The following is a 23,293-nucleotide window of genomic DNA, read 5'->3' on the forward strand; positions in this document are numbered from 1 at the left end:
GCGTGCGGTGGCTGGGATGTAGCATCATTTTTGGAATGACTTCTCACGAGAGGAAAACATTTTTTTTAGTTGCATAACATCAGTTAATGGAAACACTGTCATTTCGCAATATTTTTTTATCGACTTTTACAAAATATCGCAAAAGTTTTGGGCAAATCTGTAATGGAAACGCGGCTAGCACTCTCACTCTCACACTCACTCACTCACACACACACACTAACAAACATAGCCTACTTTCACACACAATGCTAAAAACAGAGAAAAACGATTATACTTTAAAGATTTCTCATCCAACGTTAACATTATAGCCTTCATCTTTCAGTTGAAATGGCTGATAGTTCAGAATGTACTGTTCAATTCATTAAAATAAGCATATGTCCCTCATTACCAGTATAATTATTTTTTTTACATGTACAGGAAGTTGTCACCCCTCATTCTGCTCTTGCACCCCCTTTGCCACCCCAAATATAAAATCCTGGACACGCCCCTGTTAACTGTAATACAATTTTAGTAGATTCAATAGACTAAAATTCAGTACTTGTGGTCTGGTGTCTGAGAGGCAGCTTTTTGTGTGCACTTTCATGTCGTCTTTCACTTTTTCAGACTTATCCACGTCTGCTCTTCTGAATGTTAACTTCTCAGTATGACTATGGTTGTGCTCACTGCGTATGGGAACTGCCGCCTTATATTTTGCCATCAATTGATTAGTGTTCAAAAAATACTTGGAAATCATTGAACTTTATGATCCTAAAGTTTGAATCACGTTTTAAAGAAGAAAACAAATCATCCATTGTCTTTCAAAGTGGCTATGACTTTCTACTTCGAGGGCCTTGATAGAAATGTAGTGGAGTAATTGTGGGGGGAGCTGATTACACGGACTCAGGGTGTGTTTTAGGTACTGCCTGTCCCCTTTGGAGCTCTATTTAAGCAGCAGCCTGACCAAACACATCTCACTTTTCCATTTTTGACCAGACGAGCAGCTCTTGAGAAGAATTTCAGACTGCAGTCATCCGTGTGAGTACACTTTTAGGCACTTGACTTAAGATGTAGATAGCTAAGAGTTTTTCAATACTTTGCATGAGATTATCCAAAATGATTTTCTATCACTGTGTCTTGCGTGCATAGGCCAAAATTTACCCGTTGTCTTTCATTGGTTGTCTAGCAACAGCATTCCGACAGTTTGTTTGTCTTTTGGTTGTTTTAAATGAAAAATGTAAGTATTTTAAAGTTAGGTTTAAAATGATATGGGTATGTTTAAGGAAATGTTTGGGGCTAGATTTTAGAAAAGAATTATAAATCTGGATCATGGGCATTTCCTTTGCGAACGCAAGGGAGACCGTGCCTGTTCAAAAAATCGTATGAGAAAATAATCCATATTACAAAAATAAAGCAATGCAAATATTACAAAATGTGATATTTTATATTAAAAAGTGTACAAATCACTAGTTTTTCTGATATAACAGTATGTTACCAGTGGTACGCTGCATCTCTCTTGACTCTCCTGAACCCATTGAATTTTAACAGACCCCAATGCATGGCATTAGGTCAACACGTTTTCACTCTCAACTCGTCAAATATTGACGCTTGGTCAGGACCCCTCAGCATCGTTTTCTGATGCGCAGGGTGCTCCATTGATTTCAGTGAGAAACCTTTGGCATCATAAGCTAGGAACACACCAAACCGACGCCGAACAACTTGTGGCAACGAAAGCAGACTGCTGAGTTGGCTCACATCGGCAGCGTCTGGGTCCAAAGTTGGCCTGACACACCAAGCAGACACTTGACATCCGATGGCCAAGTAGCGCGTCCGTTCTGCGCCTGCGTAAGAGTAAATAGCTTTTCTTACCAGCTGGTGGCAGTAGTCTGTTTTCGTTATTCAAAGCAGGAAACCGGAAGAGCTACCCTGTATAAACAAAACGCACTTCATAATCTCGCTCACCCCTTTTTTTTCTCGTGCACTGGTTTGCTAGCAGAACAGCCAATCAGAACGATCTGATGGCCCGACTGACTGACAAGCGCCAACGCCGATTCAACATGTTTGAACATATAACCTAGACTGGGTAAACCCAGCCCGATCGGCTGGCGATTAGATTTCGCCCTGCAGCTCAGGCTGGAAACCTGAACATATTTCTATCCTGCTTCTGTTATAAATTTGCGGGGACCAATCAGAAACCATCTTATCCAACTGGCACGCTATTGGCTGGTTTAACACAATGACGGAAAGAGAAGCGATGGATCGTTGGTCTGATTGGCTGAAGGACTATCCAATTTCGTACAGAATCATTTGAACTATGCCTGTTGATCATGCCTCTTGTGCAGTAGAAAATACAGAACGGACTCCCCAGACTAATGTTCAATCTTAAAAGATTGAGTTTGGTCTGGTGATAGCCAGCCAACATATAACCCAACCCATCCTTAAACCTACCCATTTGTGTATTATGAAATAAAACACAGGATATAACAGGCAGATGCGACTGCAGGCACAGTTTATTGATTACAGATTTATTATTAATCATAAAAATATTCCAAGTGTTCAGAGGCCAAACGATTGATTTGTATGAAGAAAATCCCCAAAAGCGGTCAGCGTCTCCATCTGCCGAAGATCATGCAAAAATAAAAAATAAAAACTTTTACAAATTGCCGACTGAAGAAACATTACGTCAGCTTTGATAGTGAAATTGCATTGGCTCTCGTATGTCTCATGACCAATTGTGCCATTACGTCAGATTTCATTGTAAAATGTCATTGGCTCTCGTGTGTCTCGTGACCAGGGGCGTCGCACCCGTGGGGGAAACACCCACACTTTTCCCGTTGAGAGGGTTCAACACCCACACTTTTCTCGGTGAGAGGGTTTCGTACAAACACCTTAGGGATGCCACAATTCTCATTATAATATTGAACCGTTCCGTACGGCATTGAAGGTTCAATACGCACTTGTGAATTGTGTTTTTTGTTTGTTTGTTTTGCAGTGTGCCTGTGAGTCTACGCGCTAATATGAGCAAATATCCAATCACTATACACAGTGCTAGCCACGCTTGCAATGCTGGTGTCAGAGAGTTATGCTCACGGAACACTATAGTTATTCACAATCACGAAAGTTAATTATTTGCATGTGTTTTAAAGCCTTGCCGGTTTAACATTGATTTGCGTGCTTATGCACCGTTTTAACGCGCTGAGCGCGCACACTAAAAGCCTGTCAAACACGTGATTACTGGAGTAGTCTTTACAGTGCTAATACTGTCAAATACACACATGGTTAACATAAACACACTAGGTTATGTGTAAAGTTAAAGTAAATTCATGTGTGTCTGAAAATTAGATGCGTGCAAGTCTTAAATTGACAGCAGCGCAGCCTGGTGAACATGCTGTCCTTAAAGGGACAGTTCACCTCCAAAATTCTAATAATTTGTTCTAATAATAATTCTAATGTTGTTCCAGACCTGTATTAATTTCTTCTGTTGAACACAGACAGTTGAATACCAGACAGTTAATTGACTTCCATATTATTTCCTACTATGGGGACCAGCAACTGTTTGGTTTCCAATTCTTCAAAATATGTTTTATGTCCAACATAAGAAATAACTTTATTCAGGTTTAAAACAAGTTGAGCGCAAGTAATTGATGACAAAATTCTAATTTTTGAGTGAACTATCCCTTTAATGTTAATAAAACAACAAAAGACATAGAAAAGCACTCTCTGCTCTTGACTGAAAAACTTTAATACAGTAGCTTTAATAAGAATCAATGTATATTTTATAGTGAAGTCTGTTGTTTTATTTTTACATTTATTCATTCAATTTCTTACTTAAATGCTGCTGTACAGCTCTGAACTGCCAATGTAAATCTTTATATATATTTATTTTATATTATACAATACACTAGGAATGTGTACAAGGTTTTTTAAAGTAAAGTTTAAGTAAAGTTTTTCAAGTCTTAAGTAAAAAAAAAAAATAGTATTTTTTTTTTCTTCTTAACCTCTATCTTTTCCTGTCGCCTAAGAATAGAATAGCAAAAAACTGATGTGACTAGACATCAGAACCCAACCGAACACCGTGGTTAAAAAAACTGAGGTATGTATAAATACATATATAATATGTATGTTTATATATGTTGTATGTTATACCTTTTGTACCCTTCTGTCATTGTATTCATCGTTTTTATTGTTAACAAACAAACCACATCCATCCCCGACACTTTTGAAAAGCTTGCTACGCCTCTGCTCGTGACCGATAGTAGATACTCCAAAACTTGAAATGGATGGCTCATTTAAGAAAGAAATCCAACGTGTATTGTTGTTGTGTCTCCAGAAACTGGGTTGGGAAAAACTGCAATAAAGCTGTAACACTCCACCACACAGCTATGTGGAGTTTACACTGTTTAATGAGAACACTCGTTCCTTTTAGATAAATCAAAATAATGGAGGAGTGTAAAACACAAGACAACATATTATACCCAGAATAACAATTGCACAATCGTGAATGTGTGTGAGTGGGTGCATAAGTCTCTAAGTCCAGCGTGTACTATTTACAGAGTCAGATCCGTATCACCGGCAATGTTGACAATTCCATGAGCAGTATCTGTGTGTTGTCCAGCCAAAAATCAGCCAGCAAAAAACCCAGGTAATCCGATACGATGCTGGTAATATATATTTAAAAACACCCCCTCAGTTCCTGTTTGGGTGACGTGTCATCACGTGACACTCCGTCTTGCCCAGAACGAATCTCGCGAGACGGGAGATAAAGCTCAATAACACAGCCATGTTAGGGAGAAATACAGAACACAGGAGAAAGCATTTAAAACAAAATTCTTATTAGTTGATCTACTATAAATATGCTTCCCCTTATGTGGCCATGCTACATAGACCCCCCCCCCCCCCCCCCCCCTCACCCACCACATTTACAATGTCTGTTTTAAGTGTGTCAACCCATGAACAGTGTAATTTATTGGCCCCATTTTTTTCATTATTTCAGCCGGTCCCTCCCACTTGGGCGCTAGCTTAGCAGAGAATTTATTTTTATGATATGATATGATGATATGACATTGTCATGTTTATATTTTTGACAGATATCGCAACCCTTGACGTACTGCCAGATGTCTTTGCGGACAGTCGGCCACCAAGCCACCTCCAAGAGCCTCAGCAGAGTTTTTAGTCGACCCAGATGTCCTCCTAGTGGGTTGTCATGAAAGTAATGTAGAAAGCCGGTAATTAATGCCTGAGGAACAACCAATTGGAATTTGTCGCCATTGTTCTTTACAGGTACCCGACGATACAACACCCCCTGTTGGACCTCGAAGGTAATCTGTTGGTCTTGTACCTTCCTGACTTTGGGGTCTGACTTCAGGTGAGCCAATGTACTGTCAGTACTTTGTTCTAACAATATTTCTGCTAGGTATGTCTGAGGAGCACCTCGTCGTCGTTGGTCATACAGTGTGCATCTTCCCTCTCCTCACCTTCACAGACTCTAGACAAGGCATCTGGCCCCAGGTTGAGACATCCCTTCCTATGATGTACTTGGAAATTTAACTGCTGCAACCTACGAGTCCATCGGGTCAGTCGAGAGGAGGTCTTGGGGCTATTGAAGGCCCATGTTAAAGCAGCATGATCGCTGTAAATGTCAAACTGACTCCCTTCAATGCCTCCATTTTTCCACTGCCCAAACCACGGCCAGACACTCTTTTTCAGAGGTGGAGTAATTTAGTTCTGCTCCTCGTAATGTCCTGGAAGCATAAGCTATTACTCTTTCCCCTTCAGGTGTTTGCTGGGTGATAATGGCTCCTAAATCTACATCACTGGCGTCCGTATACACCTGGAAAGATTGGTTAAGGTCTGGCTGCATCAATACCGGTGGGTCTTGTAGCACTTGTTTGAGGGTATCCATGCTTGCTTGACACTCAGAAGTCCAGTCCCATTTTACTCCCTTCTTTTTCAGGTGATGTCAGCAAAATGGGGAATGAATTTGTGGTATCAGCCTGCTAATCCCAGGAAGCGTTGGAGAGCTTTGAGGTCTTTGGGAGGAGGATACTGGGCCAACGACTTTTCAGAGTCAACCTCCACTCCTTTCACTGAGACTATGTGGCAGAGGAACTTCAACTGTCTTTTAAAGAAGTGACACTTCTTCATGTTAAGGGTAAGAGATGCCTTTTCCAGTCTTTGCATTATGGATTTCAGGTGTTTTGTGTGTTCCTCTAATGATCGGGAATGGATGATAATATCATCTATGTACACAAAACAGAATTTTCCTCTCAATTCTGCCAGAACCTTCTCCATAAGCCTCTGGAATGTGGCTGCGGCATTCCGGAGCCCATATGGCATGGATCGGAATTGGAATAGCCCCTGGTTGGTGATGAAGGCTGTTTTTTATTTGCTGCCTTCCTCCATATCCACCTGCCAATATCCTGACTGCAAATTCAGTGTGCTGAACCAGGTGGCGCCATCCAGTGATTCCAGGATGTCGTGAATAAGCGGCATGTGGTCATTGGTAAATTACGGCAATGGTCTTACTGTTGAGCCTCCTATAGTCCACACAGAACCTGTAGGATCCATCATTTAGATTTCACTAAACACTTTCGTGAGTTTTCACTTAGTTTCGTGAACTTTTCTTTATTAAACGAGCTTGTTTATGCTTTTGTATGCTCATTTTGTAAATATAAGCAATTAATTTGTATGTGCAAACTGGACCAATTCGACCTAATTTCGTTCATTTGTAAGGACATGAGACCGATCAGTGTGGTGGATGGGGCAGGCTTCAGGGAGTTCTGTCAAGCAATGGAACTGAGGTACTGACTGAATAGATATTGCATGAATAAAGGATAAATGCACTGCTTCCACTGGTTTGATTATTTACCGTTTCATGTCAAGGAAAAGTTCCATGTTTACCACAGCACAGCTCGCTCGGAGCGTTCAATATGCTGTAAAACTTCAATTAATATTTGTTTCAATCACTGAATGAAGCCTGCTATTTTTGGGACAAGAGTCGCTACCTTAAATTTCTTGCACAAAACTCTTGATCAGCTCTCAAAATGTGTTTGTTTATTTAAACCGTTATGTGCAGAGAGCATGAGGGTGAGGGCGAGAGAGAGGTCTGCGGTCTTGGTCATTAGTTGATTTAATTGTTTGTGTGTAGGTAATACGTTGTCAAATATGTTTAAACTTAAATAGACTATCTATACAAGTAGTTATGTCTCTTTGTATTAATTTGTCCTGTTATTGACGTAATGCGCATCATTGACAAAATGCGCAACCAGATGTTCGAATATTCAAGGTTTTTTTAGAGGGAATATTCGAATGTCGTTTTTGAGCAATTTTGACAGCCCTACAGCTTACCAAAATTATCGACCCGAGTCCCGTGATTTTTTTATTTTATTTTTTATCCTCCCTATTAGGCCTACCCATCGTTGCAGCCATTAAAATAGTTCAGTTTTGTTTTTAATGTCAAAGTTATATTTCGTTTAGTTTCTTTAAGTTAATTTAGAAAAATGTTTAAAGCATTTTTTTGTTTGTTAAATTAAAGTTTTAGGTTTTTTAAAGTAATGACCAAGTGGCCAGCGGCTGACAGTGAGTTAACCGCATGTTTGATCAATTTAGCCTCTCAAATCAACACTGGACTTGTCTTACTTATAATAAAATCGTCTCGGTTACGTATGTAACCCTCGTTCCCTGAGACGTACGTCGGAACTGACCGACGAATTGGGATCTGTTCTCAGAGACCAATCTACTTCGAGTGTATTAGAAACGAGCCAATGAAAATTGGCATGCGGATCACGCATTCCACGCACCACCCCGCGCCGCGGGTATAAATACGGAAGTGGAAGTGCCGCATACCGTTTTCAACTGAGGAGCCGAGATAGGTGGCTCGGCCTTCAGCTGAAGCACAGCACCTGGCGACGGGACGTACGTCTCCGTTCCCTCCTTCAGGGAACGAGGGTTACATACGTAACCGAGACGTTCCCTTTCAGTCGGTCACGTTCGACGTACGTCGGAACTGACCGACGAATTGGGATCTCTACCAAAACGCCAGGGATGCTGGCCCTTCCAGCGCCCTGCCTGAGCTCGCTGGACCACTCCTAAGTTGGAGTGGGAGTCAGGGCTCCCGGCAGGGAAGGACAGTCACTTGCTGTTCCTGCAAGACCCACTCAGCGTGACTATTGGATAACGCTGGGAAAGCGTGCCCGTCTCGGGAGATGGTACGCTGCGGAGCCACATCCTTCATGGAAGGAGAGGTGGAAAAACGCATCAGGACTAACCTAGCAGGGTAGTGCAACTATGGAAGTCTCTGGGGTGGACCCAACCTGATCCCAGGGGGGGGGAAGAACACATCCCAGAGATGACAGAGCGGGCTCTGTCGAGGGAAAGACACGGGGCTAGCCGAGTAGGCAGCGGGTACCGTGGAAGAATACACATATGGGGTAGCCGTTAGGGGACCGCAACATATGGAACCCAGCCTACACACACGTTCCACAAGCATACGGGTGCAGGCCTGGCGCCAGACGGCCGCAACGTCTGGCACCGCAGGGGTGACGGAGGAACTCGACAGGGTTAGCCGTTTCCGGGGAACACAACTGGAGAAAAATGGACGCACGTATCCGGCCCAGCGGGCGGGAGTGGCGTTGCAAGCCGACACTAGAACGGGTACTTAGCGCTACTGGCCCCGGGGGGCGAGGATGCGGGAAGATACCGGCTCTACACGGAGGCTATAAAATCTAGCGAACGTGTTAGGTGTCGCCCAGCCCGCAGCTCTACAAATGTCTGTCAGCGAGGCACCTTGAGCCAGCGCCCAGGATGAAGCAACACTCCTTGTTGAGTGTGCTCGCACCCCGAACGTTGATAGTTGATGATGCCCTATCTTTTAGTTCTCATATCACTCAACTGAAGAATAAATTGAAAATCAAGCTTGGGTTTTATTTCAGGAACAAGTTTTGCTTCTCTTTTAATGTAAAAAAGAAATTAGTCTCTGCTACTTTTCTCCCTGTCCTTGATTATGGTGATGTTGTATATCAGTTTGTCTTTGTCTGTGCTTGTCTGTCCTGACAAGCACATGTTGGCCCTTCAGCAACGCCCGGAAGCGGTGCAGGGCGAACCGTACTGCCAGTAACTTGAGGCAATTGACATGCAGGAGGCGCTGGGGTCCTGTCCAGGAGCCCGCGGCTGCTTGTCCATTGCACATGGCACCCCAACCCGTGGCAGAGGCATCTGTCGATACGACAACTCGTTCTAAGGGCACACCGGCCCGTAGAAAACTGAGGTTCGACCACGGGGTGAGTGTCTGTAGGCAGGCCTGAGTCACTTGTACCAGGAGCGTGCCAGACTGCCATGCCCACCACGGGACTCGATCGCGAAGCCAGTGCTGAAGCGGTCTCATATGAAGCACATGAAGCATATGAAGTCACTGCGGCTGCAGATGCCATATGCCCCAGGAGCCTCTGAAATAGTTTCAGTGGAACCGAACTCTTGCTCTCGATTAGACGGAGGCAAGTCAGCAGAGACTGCGCGAGCTCGCTCGAAAGCTGCGCGCACATGGCAAAGAGAAAAGAGATCCTCTGCGCTGGGCAGAGTTTGCTCTTCTCCCAGTTGACCTGAAGGCCCAGACGGGCTAGGTGATGGAGCACCCGATCTCTGTGTCCGCACACCTGCTCCCGAGAGTGGCCCAGTATGAGCCAGTCGTCGAGGTAATTCAGGATGCGAACCCCGTGCTGCCGAAGGGGCGCAAGGGCTGCCGAAGGGGCGCAAGGGCTGCCTCGGCAATCTTCGTAAAGACGCGAGGGGACAGAGATAGCCCGAATGGGAGGACCGCGTACTGATATGCCCGCCCCTCGAAAGCAAACCGTAGGAACGGTCTGTGTCGAGGAAGGATGGAGACATGGAAGTAGGCGTCCTTCAGGTCGATCGCTGCAAACCAATCGCCGGACGAACGCATTCGAAAAGGCGTTTCGCAGTCAACATCTTGAACGGAAGCCTGTGCAGGGTTTTGTTCAAGATGCAAAGGTCCAGGATTGGCCGTAACCCACCAGTTTTCTTGGGTACAATGAAGTAGGGGCTGTAGAACCCCGACTTAATTTCGGCTGGAGGGACAGGCTCGATCGCACCCTTCGACAGCAGGGTGGCAATCTTCGCACGCATGACGGGAGCGTTGGCCCCGATCTTGGTATAGCGGAGCGAACTGAATCGCGTAGCCGAGCCTGATGGTCCGCGCGACAGTCCCGGAAGCTGAGGCCAGGGTCCCAAGGAGTGTACCAACGGGGTCATACGGAGCACAGACGTACCCAGGGTGGGGCAGCGAGGCAGCGTTACCGGCCCGGACAAGGGAGGCTGTTGGGCGTCTCGGTGTGGGGGCATGGTTAAAGACTGCGTCCCGACAGAGGAGACCAGGGAAGGACGCACGTTCCACTGGGGTCTGCTCTGAGGGGAGGCTGGCTACAGAGAGGGATGCGAGTGGCGGGACCCGGGGGTGGCGCGCACCGTCATCACCGATCTCTGGGTGCTCAGGGATGGGATTGTCAGTTCTTTCCTTAACCACATTAGGGTGCTGCTGATCCGGGGGCCAGCAGCTGAACAAAAGATTCTCCCCCGGCCCTCCACCGGGGGAAGGAGCGGCCCTGCTGCCGTCTCCTGGAAAGAACTGCCCATCCCTGAGCTGTCTGCGTTAGGAGCGCCGCTTAGCCTGGCGTTTCTTCGTGGGCTGCGGGGCTGGAGCGGACTGGGACGCCTTCCTGCGGCTACCTCTGCGCGGCCCGGGTGGAGGCCGCAGAGGTTGAGGGAACCGCAGGAGGGCATCCTCGGCAACTGCGGACCGCCGGGGCAGTATATGTTTTATAGCCTCAGTCTGCTTCTGAGCGGCCGAGAACTGTTGGGCAAAGTGTTCGCTCGGCGTCCCGCATATCGGCCAGGGTGAGCCATAGGTGTCGCTCCTGGACCACATTTGTGGACATCACCTGACCCAGGGACCGTGCGCTCACCTTCTGTAATGACCTTCCCCTTTAATTTGCTTCGCTTTGCGCTACCACTAGAGGGAGCACTAACGTGTATAAGTAAACAGGAAACTAAGCAATGGCAGTGCACGTTTGTTCTCGAGCTAACATCAACTCGGGGAAAAATGGTTCAAACTTTTGTGTCCCTTTGGCAAGCAGAGCGAGGTATGTTAAGTTTGTTTCATGTATTTCTTTGGTAAGATTTGATTAATTTGAACAATGTTAAATGTGTAGTGAATGTTGGTTAAGTTTGTTTATGAATTTTTACTTTAAATGTTTGTTTCTTTTGTTATTTTGTTTTCTTGTAGTTTTACGGTGCCATGTGCTGTGATGCTATTGTTATGGTGCAAAGAGAGAGAATTTGCAACAAAGAATTGAGACCATGAACACTTCAGCTATGAAGTTTATTGCATCTGAGTAAAAATAAAACAAGAGCACCCGTCAGAAACTCTCTGCCTCATTCTTCGACGCCAAGGGCCGCTACAGTAAAACTCGCTGCTTCACATGGCGTTTGCATCGCGTGGCTGCTGTTTCTTCGCATGAGTGGGGTCCGACGCTGCAAACAAAGCCTTCATCGATTCACTGTCGTGTGCGTCGCAACAGCAAGAGACTGTTTCCACGTAAGGACTACAACATTACACAGTCAACTTGGAATGCTTTTATTCACGAAAGACTGAAGGTAATTGCAAACGAACATTGTTGTTACGGACTCATGAAAAAAAAAAAAAATTGTGATTTTTAGTGAAACTTTTTGAGATTTTGTGGCTTGCAAAAAACAAAAAAAACAAAAAAACTGATTTTGTAGTAAGTTTATAAATGAAGGGTGATTATTGATGAAGTGGAAGTTATGGATTTTGAGTATTCGTCTTACAAGTATTGACTGCCATAGTTAATGCTGGGTTTATATTTTGTGGGATGCCTAACAAAATAAGTGTAAAGGGTTGAATGTCAATTTATAATTGTGTTGCATATACGATTTGACTGTTCCTGTTTGCTAAATTATTTGAGTGTCAATATAGATGTCTGATATGAGTAAATTATTGCTCTAAGTTTGTAGACAGACAAAATGGAAGACACCGTTGAACAAGCGGTAGCACAGGCAAGTCAAAAACCAGTTCCTGATAAAGATTTAAACATTTCTGCAGGAATGCAACCGGTTAGATCAAGATCAAGTTCTCGAAAAAGAAATCGTACAGAGAAAGGCCTAGAAATGCATAAACAGGAGGCAAAGAAGCATGAGAAAGCTTTTAACAAGGCTTATGACTTCTGGAAGCAGACAGCTAAGGAAACTAGGTCTAAACTGAAAGCTTTATGCACAGGTGAAGAGCTTGAACAAATTTTAAAGGACATTCAAAGTAGACACGATATAGTTACCCAGCATTATGCTCCCTTACTGCGTAATCAGACTACAACGCCTGAGATTGTCAAAAGAGTAGATGTATGTGCCACTTTGACTGCAGAAATCAGTGATTTGGTGAGCAAACGAATAGAAACTGTTGATGAAATCCATAAAAGGGAAGTCGTGAAAGAAAGAGTAAGGCAGATATTAAATAAAGACGAGTATGAATCTATCTTTGGTTACACCAATACAGATACTATAACCTCAGAATTATCACAGACTTCAGATTGCCTATTAACGACATCAGAATCCTCCTCCAAAGCTTCCAGTAAGCGAGCTGATGCAGAAGCAGACCTCGCAGCAAAAGTAGAGCAAGTAAAGGCTATGCAAGAAATTCACGATCAGCAGGCCCGATTACTTAAGATGGAGAAAGACTGGGAGCTGAACGAAGCAAGAATGCAAGCAGAGGTGAAACAGAAGGGAAAAGAGATGCACCTAAGACTTGAGGCAGAAAGGACAAAGTTGAAGATGCTACAAGCAAAAAAGGAAGTTAAGGTAGCCGCAGCTCGAGTCAATGCCTACAACAATTGTGAGAGCGATCTTGAAGATGAGGAGGAGAGAGGAGATGCAACTCAGGCTGAATGGGGAGAGGCCGATAATAAATCCCAGCTGAATTCTGAGGTAAAGTCATTCCATTCTCAACAAGTGCTTCATAAGGTAAAGACAACTCAAGAGACTGAGAACTTAGCTCAAGTGTTAGCAAACTCCCTAAGCATAAGTCGATTACCTGTTCCAGAGCCAACGACTTTCACTGGGGATCCCTTGAAGTTCATTGATTGGAAAATGTCTTTTACAGCACTTATTGACCATAAGTTAATTCCATCAAGTGAGAAGATGTTCTACTTGAAAACCTATGTTGCTGGAGAAGCTCGTAAAGCTGTGGAAGGTTTCTTTTACAGAAATTCTGCAGATGCATATCAGGGTGCCTGGAAGGTCCTTGAGGAGAGGTATGGAAATCCATTCATTGTTCAGAGAGCTTTTCGAGAAAAACTCATGCGGTGGCCTAAGGTGGGAGTAAATGATCCTCTTTCTTTACGAGAGTTCACTGACTTTCTACAAGGCTGTGTTGAAGCTATTCCATATGTTAAAGGTTTGGCTATTTTGAATGACTGTGAGGAAAATTACAAACTACTCAAGAAATTACCAGAGTGGATTGTACGCAAATGGAACAAAATTGTGGTCGAAGAGCTGGACGCGACTGGTGAGTTTCCAGGCTTTAAGCGATTTGCAGAGTTCTTGCAGAAAGAGTCCAAGATGGCTTGCTGTCCTTTCACCTCTCCACTTCTAATGAGTTTCAAGGTTCCAGATGAGAGATTTCCCAAAAGAGCCAAAGCCTTCAACACAAAGGTTCAAGTTAAAGATTCACCAAGGCTAGAATTCAAGATAACATGTTCTGTTTGTAAGAGCGAAGCTCACAGCATTGTTAAATGTCCGACCTTTGCAGAAAAGCCCATGGATGACAAAAGGTCTTTTATTCGTGAGAACCATCTTTGTTTTGGATGTCTCAGAAAGGGCCATATTTCTAAGGACTGCAAAAGACGACATATTTGTGGCACATGTGGCTTGCGCCATCCTACCTGTTTGCATGAAGACAAAGGGTCTCTGAAGGTATCAAGAATGGATTTCACTCCTACAACAGTCCACACAAGTCAAGAAGTTCAAAGGGTTATGTCTCATGCAGTAACACAACGCGAGTCTGCTACCTCGAGCATTGTTCCGGTCTTTATTTCAACAGTTGAGGAGCCACATAATGAGATACTTACTTATGCTTTACTGGATACACAGAGTGACACAACTTTTATTTTTAAAGATTTTCTTGATGAGCTCCAAGTAAGCAGTCAAGCAGTGAAGCTGAGACTTAGTACTATGACGACCACAGATACAGTCACGGCAAGTAAGAAGGTTAGTGGGCTGCAAGTTCGAGGATTCCAAGGGGGAAAATGCATCAAAGTTCAGCAAGCCTATACATGTGACTTCATTCCTGTGGATAAAGCTTATATTCCAACCAGAAAAACTGCATTGCAATGGCCTCACCTCAAGCACATAGCCAATGAGTTGTCACCACTTCAGAGCTGTGATATAGGATTGTTGATTGGCTATGATTGTCCTTCAGCGTTGGCTCCCTTAGAGGTCATCATCGGCAATGAAAACGAGCCTTTTGCACAGAAAACAGAGCTGGGTTGGAGCATCATAGGCCTTTGTAATCCCCATCTGGACAGACAAGGAAGTCAAAGTTTCGTGCATCGAGTCTCTGCGAAAGAAATGTCAGTTCCATCAGCTAATGATGTCTTAAAGGTATTGGAGTCAGACTTCAATGAAAGGAGTTATGAGGACAAATATGTGTCCCAGGAAGATGTCCGTTTTATACGCATTCTTAGTGATAACATCAAACATAAAGAAAATGGACATTTTCAACTGCCCCTTCCCTTTAAGAGCAGCAGCCCTCCTTCACTACCTAATAATAAGAAGCTTGCTCTGGTACGTTTACAGCACTTAAAGAAGAAGCTGAAGTCAAACCAACAGTATTATGATAAGTATAAGGCATTCATGGAGGAAATGTTCAGCAAGGGAGATGCCGAGTTGGCTCCTAGAATATGTGATGGAGAAACAGCGTGGTATATACCACATCACGGTGTTTACCACCCTCATAAGCCAGACAAGTTGAGGGTGGTATTTGACTGCTCTGCAAAGTTTTGTGGTATTTCTCTTAATGACACTCTCCTCACTGGTCCAGACTTAATCAATTCTATGGTGGGAGTACTTTGCCGGTTCCGGAGGGAAGCTGTTGCTGTTACATGCGATATCGAAAAGATGTTCCATCAATTCCATGTTCCTCCTGAGGAAAGAAATTACTTGAGATTCTTCTGGTGGGAGAATGGAGATTTGGAAGAAGAACCTCAAGAATATAGAATGACTGTACATCTTTTCGGCGCTGCTTCATCTCCGGGATGTGCCAACTTTGGTCTTAAATATCTAGCGGAGCAGTATAAATCTGAGTATCCCACAGCTTCGTCATTCGTGAAGAAGAACTTCTATGTTGATGACGGCTTGATTTCAGTCCCACTGATCCAGGAAGCGAAAGAGTTAATTGCCAAGGCTCAAACCTTGTGCAAGCATGGAGGGTTACGCCTTCATAAGTTTAATTCAAATGAGAAAGAAGTTCTACATTGTGTGGATTCTTCAGAGTGGGCAATGACTAACGAACCGCTTAACCTGAATCCTGAAGTAACAGGATATGTTCTTGGAATTCAGTGGTCTACGAAAGATGACACATTTAGTTTTGATATCAAACTGAGAGACCAGCCTTCAACACGTCGGGGTATTCTGTCCATTGTTGCTTCTCTGTTCGACCCTATTGGGTTTGTCGCGCCTTTTCTTCTGAAAGGAAAATGTATTTTACAGGAGCTGTGCCGTAGAAATGTTGGATGGGATGATCCTCTTCCTGATGACTTATTCCTACGGTGGGAGGAGTGGAAAGGTAGTTTTCAGGACTTGAAAGATTTCAGCATACAACGATGCTATCATCCACCATCTTTTAGTAACATCATCTGGACAGAACTGCACCATTTCTCGGATGCTAGCAACATAGGGTATGGTGCATGTTCTTATCTTCGATTCAAGAATGATAAAGACGAAGTATACTGTAGTCTTGTAATGGCGAAAGCTCGAGTTGCACCAACAAAGATCAAAAGTATTCCGAGATTGGAATTGTCCGCTGCCGTAGTTTCTGCCAGAATGAGTGTTATGTTAAAGGCTGAACTGGAAATGAAGATCGATCAAGAGTTCTTTTGGACTGACTCACAGGTTGTACTAGCATATGTTAACAATGAAGCCAGAAGATTTCATGTGTTTGTTGCAAATCGTGTCCAGCTAATCAGGGAAACCACAAGTCCAACCCGGTGGTATTATGTTAATACAGCTGAAAATCCTGCGGATCACGTCTCTAGAGGTCTTCTTGTCTCAGATATATCCTCAACAAACTGGCTGTCAGCACCCACATTCCTGTGGAAACAAGATGTTTGTCCAACTCCTAACCCTTCAAATACTCTACTTGTAGGAGACCCTGAGGTCAGACTAGTTCAAGCCTTTGCGACCAAAGGAGGTGTTAGTGCGGACTTTCTTGAACGATTCAGTCAATTTTCTTCCTGGAGAACCCTCATTAATGTCATTGCTAGAATAAAAAGGCTAGCCACAAGACATAAAGGTCTTAAGGGCGTTGTGACTGTGGAAGAATATGAAAGGGCATCTGAGGTTGTCATTAAGCTCATTCAACAACAGGCTTTTCCCCAAGAGTTCAGAGCAATTCAGGGAGGACACATTCTTCAGAGATCAAATTCGCTTTTCAATCTCAATCCGGTGTTGAAGGGAGGTCTTCTTCGGGTTGGAGGAAGGTTAAACCAGTCTTCTCTCAGTGAAGAGGTCAAGTATCCAGTCATTTTGCCAAAAGATAGCCATGTCACTAAACTCATTTTGACACACTACCATGCCAAAATTTGTCATCAAGGAAGCTATCAAACACTCATGGAGCTCAGAGCAAATGGATTTTGGGTTATCGGCGGCAGTAAATCCATAGCTAAGTTGATCTACAAATGTGTGCAATGTAGAAAGCTCAGACGGCCAGTAGAGGAGCAGCAAATGGCTGAGCTTCCAAAAGAACGCACTGAAGCTTCTGCTCCTTTCTGTTACACTGGTATGGACTGCTTTGGTCCATTTATCATAAAGAAGAGTCGAAAGGAGTGTAAAAGGTATGGTTTTCTGTTCACTTGCCTTTCTTCACGAGCTGTCCATATCGAAATGCTGGAGGATCTGTCGACAGACATGTTCATTAATGCTCTAAGGTGTTTCATCAGCCTCCGTGGAGCTGTACGTCAACTTTACTGTGATTGTGGTACAAATTTTGTGGGAGCGAGAAATGAGCTTCGTGAAGCTCTTAAAGAATGTGAGGTTAAGAGACTGGAATCATTTCTTTCTGAAAATCAGTGTGAGTTCATCTTCAACGCTGCGTCAGCTAGTCACTCGGGTGGTGTCTGGGAACGCCAAATTAGGACTGTGCGAAATGTACTGAATGCTACACTTTCTCAATGCCCAGGCAGACTTGATGACTCCTCCCTTCGAACATTGTTTTATGAAGCGATGGCTGTTGTTAATAGTCGACCATTAACTGTAGATGGAATAAACGACCCTAAGTCACTGGAACCCTTAACACCAAACCATCTTATCTTAATGAAATCCAAGGCCGCTCTTCCTCCTCCTGGAAAATTTGTGAAGGAAGACATGTATGCCACAAAAAGGTGGCGTAGAGTCCAGTACTTAATCGAACAGTTCTGGAGTCGATGGAAAAGAGAGTATCTCCTGAATATTTCCACACGACAGAAGTGGCATGTACCCCGACGTAATCTCAAGGTGAATGACATAGTCATCATCAAAGATGACATGTTGCCAAGGAATCACTGGCAGTTAGGTCGAGTTGTTGAGGTCATTCAAGGCAGCGATGGCTTAGTACGGCGAGTTAAAGTTCAAACAGGAGAACGAAAACTAAAGTCTAAGTTAGGGCATCACTCTAAATCTTCAGTCATTGAGCGACCAATTCAAAAACTAGTAGTTCTACTTGAGAGTGAATGATTCATTAGTGCAGGCGATTCTCTTGCATTAAACAAAGGTTAGCACAAGGATTTATATATTTATTTTTATTTGTGTTATGTAATTTTTTTTTTGTTGAAAAGGGTTTTGGAATTTAAAATCATGTTTGGGTTTGTGTTTATTGTAACATGATTTGGTGGGAGTGTAATGACCTTCCCCTTTAATTTGCTTCGCTTTGCGCTACCACTAGAGGGAGCACTAACGTGTATAAGTAAACAGGAAACTAAGCAATGGCAGTGCACGTTTGTTCTCGAGCTAACATCAACTCGGGGAAAAATGGTTCAAACTTTTGTGTCCCTTTGGCAAGCAGAGCGAGGTATGTTAAGTTTGTTTCATGTATTTCTTTGGTAAGATTTGATTAATTTGAACAATGTTAAATGTGTAGTGAATGTTGGTTAAGTTTGTTTATGAATTTTTACTTTAAATGTTTGTTTCTTTTGTTATTTTGTTTTCTTGTAGTTTTACGGTGCCATGTGCTGTGATGCTATTGTTATGGTGCAAAGAGAGAGAATTTGCAACAAAGAATTGAGACCATGAACACTTCAGCTATGAAGTTTATTGCATCTGAGTAAAAATAAAACAAGAGCACCCGTCAGAAACTCTCTGCCTCATTCTTCGACGCCAAGGGCCGCTACACCTTCGTCGCCCGGAGAGCGAGGTCGGTGGCGGCACACAACTCATTGCTGAGTCCTGGGTCAGCTCCTCCCTCGTGCATGTCGCACAGCAACTTGGCCTGGTAGGCCTGAAGAGTTGCCATGGCATGCAGCGAAGCGGCGGCCTGCCCCGCAGCTCTATAGGTCTTCGCCACCAGGGACGACGAAAACCTACAGGCCTTGGAGGGAGGCTTAGGATCACCGCGCCAGGTCGAAGCACTCTGTGGACACAGTTGCATCGCAACAGAGCGTTCGACCGGGGGGTACCCTTTAGCCACAGCTCCATCAAGGGTGGAGAAGGCGGAAGAGCTCGCCAAACGGTCGCGGGAAGACAACGGGTTCCTCCAGGACCGCGCGATCTCTTCATGTACCTCGGGGAAGAAAGGTATTGGAGGAGTGGCCGAACGGGTGTCCGGACGCTCCCCCAAAAACCAATCATCCAACCGCGAACGCTCAGGTCGGGGCGGAGGGTTCCACTCCAACCCAAGCGCTGCGGCGGCCCGAGATAACATGGCTGTCAATTCCGGGTCCAACTCGGGCAATGCTACAACGCCCGAAGGCGGCAGCACAGCCGAATCATCATCCTCGGATGACTCCAGCCCACCTTGTGATGCGGCGATGGACATTTCTTCATCCTCCGTCGCGCCAAATGCCACATTCGGGACAGCATGAGCCAGCCCCGATGTAGACGCCTGAACACGGGGCGGGTCAGGTGCTTGAGAGGGGGGTGTGGGCCGAGGCATGAGCGTCGGCGCATCATTCCACACCATCACCCTCAGATCACCCTGGCCACCAGCCAAAATGCAGCCTCGCTTAGAGACCGCAGATTGGGGTGTGGCAGAGGGGACTCTCGCTCCGGCATCAGCGCAAAGCTCACGGAGTTTCGACCGTAACACAGAGATGGTCATGTTCCCGCAGTGGAAACATGAGTCATCCACAAGCGCTGCCTGAGCATGCTGAAAGCCCAAACACGTCACGCAGCGCTCGTGCCCATCAGAGGACGAGAGAAATCCACCGCACCCAGAAGTGCACGGACGAGACATCCTGAAAAGGACGCGTCACGTGCAAGCTCTTTTATGAGAGGAAGCCTCGCAGTCGATGCCGAAGCGCCCAGGGAAGCACACACCAGCTGTCAGACGGACCACTGCGCAGATCAGCAGGCAGGAAGTATGTGATCACTGGAACGCGCCGTAACACCAACACCGACTGGAAAGCTGCTCGTCTCGAAGAAGCTGACAGAGTCTCAGAAGGCTTGTGAGGAGTGAAGAGGAGGTACTCTTGGCTCCGAAAGCAGAAACATAATGTGATATTGCCACGTACTTCCTTATATACTCACGCGGTGAGGCGGAGTTACGTATGCAAATTCCGCATGCCCCATGGCATTGGCACGCCATTGGGCGTTTTCTATATGCCCGATGATAGGCTTCTAAGCGAAACCCCCATTCGTTAGTCACTAACGTACGTCGTAGTGACTGAACGAAAGGGAACAGTGAGGACTCGGAGTCAGAGAGAAAATGGGCGACGGCATATTCAGTCAGACACAGAGCAGTGCAGAACAAGACAATCAGGGCTTTGGAGATTGAGATGGATATAAATAAAATGTATTATATTTAAGAAAGAATTTCGAATTTAGCTTTTCAGCCATTTTGACAGCCCTATATGGCTGTAATCTAGAGAGAGAAGGGGTACTGGTGAAACGTAATTTTTTCAACTTATTTTCCCATCTTTCATTTCTTCTCAGGAAACAATCAGCCACAGCACTCTCCAACTTTTCCAGTAAGTGACGGAAATAATCCTCTAACTCTGCTTTGTCCACTGCCTCCCTGAAACTAGTTTCCCTATTAAGTGCACTGTCAGCCGAGTGCTTATAATCCTGTTCAACTGATGTAACTTTTGAAATAAGAGCCAATAAATCCATTTTGAGCCCCTCAATCTCTGTTTGCATTCTTTGTACCACGTTTACATTCACTACACAGCTATCATCCTCATCATCAGAAATATACAATGAGCTAAGCATAGATGTTATTTCCCCAGTTGGATTGCATCTAGTGACAAACGGGCCTGCAGTAAAATCTGCACTGCGTCTCTCCAGATTTATTAGCTTCATGTACGTGATCAATGTCAATAACAGCTGGTGTAACATTTTCAGCATTTACATTTGTCTCTTCCTCCATATTTACAGACTTCTACAATAATAAAAAAAAAAATCAAAGAAGAAACAGAACGTCGCCGTATGGGCCACCAATATGTAACACTCCACTACACAGCTATGTGGAGTTTACACTATTTAATGAGAACACTCGTTCCTTTTAGATAAATCAAAATAATGGAGGAGTGTAAACACGAGACATCAGATCGTATAGCCAAAATCACCAGTGTATTTACAAGACAACATATTATACCCAGAAAAACAATTGCACAATCGGGAATGTGTGTGTGTGTGTGGGTGTGTGTGAGCGGGTGCATAAGTCTCTAAGTCCAGCGTGTACTATTTACAGAGTCAGATCCTTATCACCGGCAATGTTGACAATTCCATGAGCAGTATCTGTGTGTTGTCCAGCTGTTTAAAGTGACCAATCCACAGTCCAAGGAAACGGCTATACTCCACAGAAGATCGGCAATCAATGCTCCAAAAATCAGCCAGCAAAAAACCCAGGTAATCCGATACGATATCGTGAATGAATGAGCGCGCTCCCGATCGCCGGTTTGCCGGTAATATATATTTAAAAACACCCCCTCAGTTCCTGTTTGGGTGACGTGTTATCACGTGACACTCCGTCTCGCCCGGAACGAATCTCGCAAGACAGGAGATAAAGCTCAATAACACAGCCATGTTAGGGAGAAATACAGAACACAGGAGAAAGCATTTAAAACAAAATGACCAACTAATCACTCTTATTAGTTGATCTACTATAAATATGCTTCCCCTTATGTGGCCACGCTACAAAGCATATAGCTGAAGCTAATTCTGATCTGGGATTTTATTTTCAGATTGATTTAACACAAAGATGTCCTACCCAACAACTCTAGAGCGAATTGGTGGATGCGGAGGTTCTCCATTCTCATTTCTTGGTGCGAATGACGGTGTCAGTTTAGAGAAGATCAGGGTCTGGGTGGGAGGATGGCAGGTGAAGGCTGTCAAGGTTTGGCTTTCAGATGGCAGAAGTGAAACCTTTGGAGAAAGTTCCAGACAGTATCAAGAGTACAGGTTCCAGCCTGGCGAGTGTTTCACTTCACTGTCCCTGTGGGGGAACGGAGCAGGAACACGTCTTGGAGCCATCAAATTCAAGACCAGTCTGGGGAGCGAATTATTTGCATATATGACAAGCTGGGGTTTAAAAACAGAATATCCCATAGCAGTCCCTCCAGAAAAACGCGATTATGCGATCGCGTGATTTAACGCATAATCAGCCAAAGTCCGCATATTTATGCGGGGGCCGCATTTTTTCAAATACGCCGCACTTTCGCTGCATAAATTGCCTATTTCCGTGTGCAAAATATGCGGGGCTAGCATGATTTCATAATCCCCGCATTTTCGTTGCAAAAAAAGTCATATATATATTAGCAGAAAGCTGAAAAATGTTTGTTTACTTCACACAAGAGCCGCCATTTCCGCCTATTGCCATGGGAACGTTTTGAAGTGACGTAATTACCTGACGTGAACATCATCGAAAAGCTGCAAACCCCCGTGGAGAAACCATAGATATTGGTGAAACCATGATGAAGCGCTAACTCCCATTTGCCAACAAAAATAACAGCAAAAGACCGCGCAAAAGTTTCCCGGTGTTGACCGATTTCAAAACACAGCATCATGAAGTTTTGAAGCGTTATGAATCAATGAGTCGATTCAGTGGTTCGGATCGCCAAAGTCACGTATTTCAGCAGTTTGACACGCGATCCGAATCATGAATCGACTCACTGATTCATAGCATCATGATGCTGTGTTTTGAAATCGGTCATCACTATATAAGTCGTTATTTAGAGATGAACGGAGGTCTTACGGGTGTCCAACGACATGAGGGGACGTCATTAATGACAGAATTTACATTTTTGGATGAACTAACCCTTTAAGAGATTGCACTTTGTGCATTGAAAGCACTCAAATGTCTGTTTTGTATAGCTACCTCTGTAAAACAGGAAGTTATTTATTCATTTTTCAGAAGTTGTAGCATATTCCTTTTGTAAAGCTACAGAACTTGTTTGACTCAATGTTTTGTAAATTTGAGCCATGTGTTTATTAAGGTCTTCAATAAAACAAGATGGGAACTTAAATATTCCCAGCACTTTCTGTGATGTAGTGCTTTTTTTCTCTTTTTCATCAAACCGCAGTTTTTGCAAGTTCCTGCAATTTCATCGCATAAAATTGCATAAATATCCCGCATTTTCCTGCATTTTTCATCGCATTTTTTAAAGGTGCCCTAGAATGAAAAATTGAATGAACCTTGCCATAGTTATAACAAGAGTTCAGTACATGTAAATCACATACATTGAGTCTCAAACACCATTGCCTCCTCCTTCATATGTAAATCTCGTTTGTGAAAAACACCACGGAAAAATAGGCAAATCTCAACATAACACCAGCAGTGATGCAAGTGATGGGATCATTAATATGTACGCCCCCCAACATTTGCATATGC

The 23,293-nt window shown here is 44.2% G+C and overlaps 1 protein-coding gene and 1 long non-coding RNA gene across 5 annotated transcripts; one reads left to right on the forward strand and one right to left on the reverse strand.

Annotated features, from left to right (window-relative positions):
* The first annotated feature begins 951 nt into the window (after positions 1–951).
* On the forward strand, positions 952–12,768 carry LOC307122821. Of its 4 annotated transcripts, XR_013816096.1 has the most exons (8): positions 952–1,014; positions 4,004–4,069; positions 5,064–5,169; positions 5,257–5,294; positions 5,390–5,548; positions 5,752–5,844; positions 5,930–6,127; positions 6,256–12,768. It is a non-coding gene; the product is annotated as an uncharacterized lncRNA (long non-coding RNA). The 4 variants fall into 4 exon arrangements; XR_013816097.1 differs by having other exon boundaries at positions 953–1,014; positions 5,064–5,341; positions 5,459–5,844; XR_013816099.1 differs by lacking the exon at positions 952–1,014 and having other exon boundaries at positions 5,257–5,341; positions 5,459–5,844.
* On the reverse strand, positions 9,382–23,222 carry LOC307122811 (uncharacterized protein). The gene is made up of 2 exons (XM_079811035.1): positions 18,641–23,222; positions 9,382–10,952 (listed from the first exon to the last, which is right to left on the reverse strand). Exons 1-2 carry the CDS (start codon positions 19,697–19,699, stop codon positions 10,815–10,817), a joined length of 1,197 nt encoding a protein of 398 aa, XP_079667161.1. The 5' UTR covers positions 19,700–23,222; the 3' UTR covers positions 9,382–10,814.
* Positions 23,223–23,293: the final 71 nt, after the last annotated feature.

The sequence above is a fragment of the Gobio gobio genome, assembly GCF_949357685.1.
Source record: "Gobio gobio genome assembly, chromosome: 2".
In the NCBI taxonomy this organism is placed as follows: Eukaryota; Metazoa; Chordata; class Actinopteri; order Cypriniformes; family Gobionidae; genus Gobio; species Gobio gobio.